The sequence below is a fragment of the Arachis duranensis genome, chromosome 5 (assembly GCF_000817695.3).
Source record: "Arachis duranensis cultivar V14167 chromosome 5, aradu.V14167.gnm2.J7QH, whole genome shotgun sequence".
NCBI lineage: Eukaryota > Viridiplantae > Streptophyta > Magnoliopsida > Fabales > Fabaceae > Arachis > Arachis duranensis.
Window position 1 is genome coordinate 7,730,688 of NC_029776.3, and position 2,976 is coordinate 7,733,663.

General features: G+C 37.5%; 1 protein-coding gene across 2 annotated transcripts in view; it reads left to right on the forward strand.

The window, feature by feature from the left end:
* The first annotated feature begins 37 nt into the window (after positions 1 to 37).
* Positions 38 to 2,976, forward strand: part of LOC107487805 (transcription factor SPATULA) — a 3,596-nt gene continuing 657 nt past the window's right edge. The window contains exons 1-6 of one of the 2 annotated variants that reach the window (XM_016108505.3): positions 38 to 736; positions 1,100 to 1,204; positions 1,289 to 1,354; positions 1,440 to 1,505; positions 2,392 to 2,727; positions 2,819 to 2,897. In XM_016108505.3, coding sequence (XP_015963991.1) covers positions 380 to 736; positions 1,100 to 1,204; positions 1,289 to 1,354; positions 1,440 to 1,505; positions 2,392 to 2,727; positions 2,819 to 2,897 — 1,009 coding nt within the window. In that variant the 5' untranslated portion in view covers positions 38 to 379. The remainder of the gene's footprint in view (positions 737 to 1,099; positions 1,205 to 1,288; positions 1,355 to 1,439; positions 1,506 to 2,391; positions 2,728 to 2,818; positions 2,898 to 2,976) is intronic. The other variant, XM_016108506.3, reaches the window with a different exon arrangement.

The window sequence follows — 2,976 nt, forward strand, 5'->3', positions numbered from 1 at the left end:
AACTCTAGATTTCAAAAAAAAAAAAAACATATTTATCCACTAAATGGTAGATTGAATTGCAAAAATAAGAGGAATTAGTGGATTGCATAGAGGGCATTAAATAGGAAAGCGTGTTATGGCGCGTGGGGTGGGGATGTTACCATAATTTGATGAAAAAACCCGCCCACAATTCCCCATGAACATGTCCTTTGTATCCTTTTTGCATCATCATCTGTTTCTCAAAGTAGTTAACATTGCCATTAACTTGCCTTTCCAAACCCCAAACACCGCACGCAAAACCACCACCACCTCCTTCCAACCATAACCATTTCACTTTCTCTTTCTCTTTCTCTTTCTGCTACCAACTTTACCCTTCACTCTCCTCACTTACAGAGAGAGAATGGGAGATCATATGTACAACTATGACAAGAATCTGTCATCGTCCTCTTCTTCACAGGACGAAATCTCTCTTTTCCTGCGTCAGATTTTGCTGCGTTCCTCACAACCTCACCAAGATTCACCACCACCGCCACAACAACAACAACAACAACAACTCCCTTCTTCTTCTTCCTCTTCTTGTTTCCCATCAACCTCACAGCTTCAAGATGGGAAGATCTCTGCACTTGGTTCCACCCCTGCTGGTTTTCTCTCTGCCTCCTCCATGAAGGGGCACGGAGGTAATTCTGCTCCAAATGTCTCTTCTTCTTCCGTAGGACTCAGTGCCAACGATACTGATGACTATGATTGCGAAAGTGAGGTATATATATCACTCTCTCTCTTTTAGCCTTTCTAATTGTTTCATGTTCTAAAGGTAATGTTGTAAGAGAAAAAGGTAGCTGCCAGATTTTTCATACTATGGTTCTATGCAAAATAAAATAATATATCATGAAACTGACACATTAGGTTTACTCAATGTCTTGGAGTGTAACATACAATCATACATAACATAATAACTTAATGTTATCTAGTTCTCTGGTTCTTAGCTTGTTTATAGTCTGGATCTTTGTGGAACTTTTTGATTTAGGGTTAAATTTCTTGCTAGGATTTGAGGTAAGAAAAAGCTGCACCTTTTTCTGTACTTACTTTTGAAACACAATTGGTTGGGAATTTCTAAATGTAGGAGGGTGTTGAGGCCTTGGCAGAAGATGTTCCAGCAAAGCCTGTACCTTCTAGGAGTTCATCAAAGAGGAGCAGAGCAGCAGAAGTTCATAATTTGTCAGAAAAGGTTTTTCTGAATTCCTACCGTGGCTTTCTGTGGTACTTGGTTTTGATTTCATTCAAACTTATGGTAGTTTTCCTTGTTGAGCAGAGAAGGAGGAGTAGGATCAATGAAAAGATGAAGGCCTTGCAAAATCTAATTCCGAATTCTAACAAGGTAACTCTAGAGTTTCTTTCATCCTTTGGTTTTAAATGGTGCACTTCATGATCCTTTCTTCAATTTTGTTTTATGCATGTTGCAGACTGATAAGGCTTCAATGCTGGATGAGGCTATTGAATATCTTAAACAGCTTCAGCTCCAAGTACAGGTCTGTGTCACTTTTACATCTTGCATTATTGTTATATGTGGCTGGCCGAATTTGCCCCAAGCTGTTGATTCTTGAGTTTCGACATACTAGTCATTTGTGATAATTGCATGATTTTGTAAACACATTCCCATTGTTTTAAATGGACAGCATTACCTCATTGAAGAGAGAAAACAACAGGAAATTAAGAAATGAATAATAAGAAGAAAGAAAGCTTAGATATGATAGTAATGATCCAGATAGCGTTATTAAGGAGTGCTTATTATTGAATACCTCGTCGTTCAATATTCTAATACAATTTCCATATATTGCTTCCCATCCTTATAGGATAAATTATCACTCTCAAATGACTCACAGCAAAAATCATAATAGTAGTGTCGTTCAAATTGAAATATTACCAAAGAGGTCCTTAGTAGAAATCCTTTCATAACCAATGAAACAAGTTGTATAATAGGAGAATTACCAGAATCAAGGATCACGTGTGAAGTTTAATGTTTGTCTTCGACCTATTAGGCAACTAGGAGTGCAGTTGCTTATTGCAGAGAATATGTTTGATCTTATTGTTGACTTAGTATTTACAATTGAGTTTACAGCAACTATCAATGGGAAAGCTGTAGCTGCTCAGAGAGTCAGAGTAAAAGGAAATATTCAATCAAAATTGTCATAACATTAATTGATAACCTAACCTTCATTAGTTTCATTATGAAAAAGCAGGGCGGTATAGGCAATATATTTTGGCATAATTTTGCTTACAATTAATAACATTATAGCAGAAATTCATTTGGGGCTTCTTGTGATGAAGAACTCAAAGCTTATGCTTACTTAGATTATATATTATATCCAATGGCCATAGAAATGGCTTTCAAGGAAGATTTATTCTAAACTGTAGGGGAAGTTTATGATAATATTTCAGATGTTATCGATGAGAAATGGATTGAGTTTGCACCCTATGAGCTTTCCCGAAGGATTGCAGCCTCTACAGTTCTCAAGAATGAGTATGGAGTTTAGTGAAGAAAACAGGGCCATCCCTGTAAACATGACAGAAAGTCTGCCTTTGCACCAAGGCAACCCCTTGCACTATGCATCCCTACCTAACAAACCAACCATGCCAAATCAGCCATCAGTGACTTACCCTTCATATCTTAACAACTCAGAAGCGCCGTTTGGGCTGGAACCGCCAATCCTAACACATATAAAACACCTTCAACCAGGAAGATTTTCTGAGGTAAGCTCAACAATGTGGAATGAATGTCACATCTTGCTAAAACTATAGTACTAGTCATTGTTACATGTTCTCATTTGAAATGTAAAAACAGGCGCATAGGGAAGACACACTGCAGCAGCAGCAATCAAATGCAAGCCATTCAGATACCGATCCATTAGGTGGTTCTCAAGGTGTGTGCACTTATGTTTCATCCAATATAATGAAGTTATATATGCAGTTTAACTATTCAATTATGATTTTATAAGAACC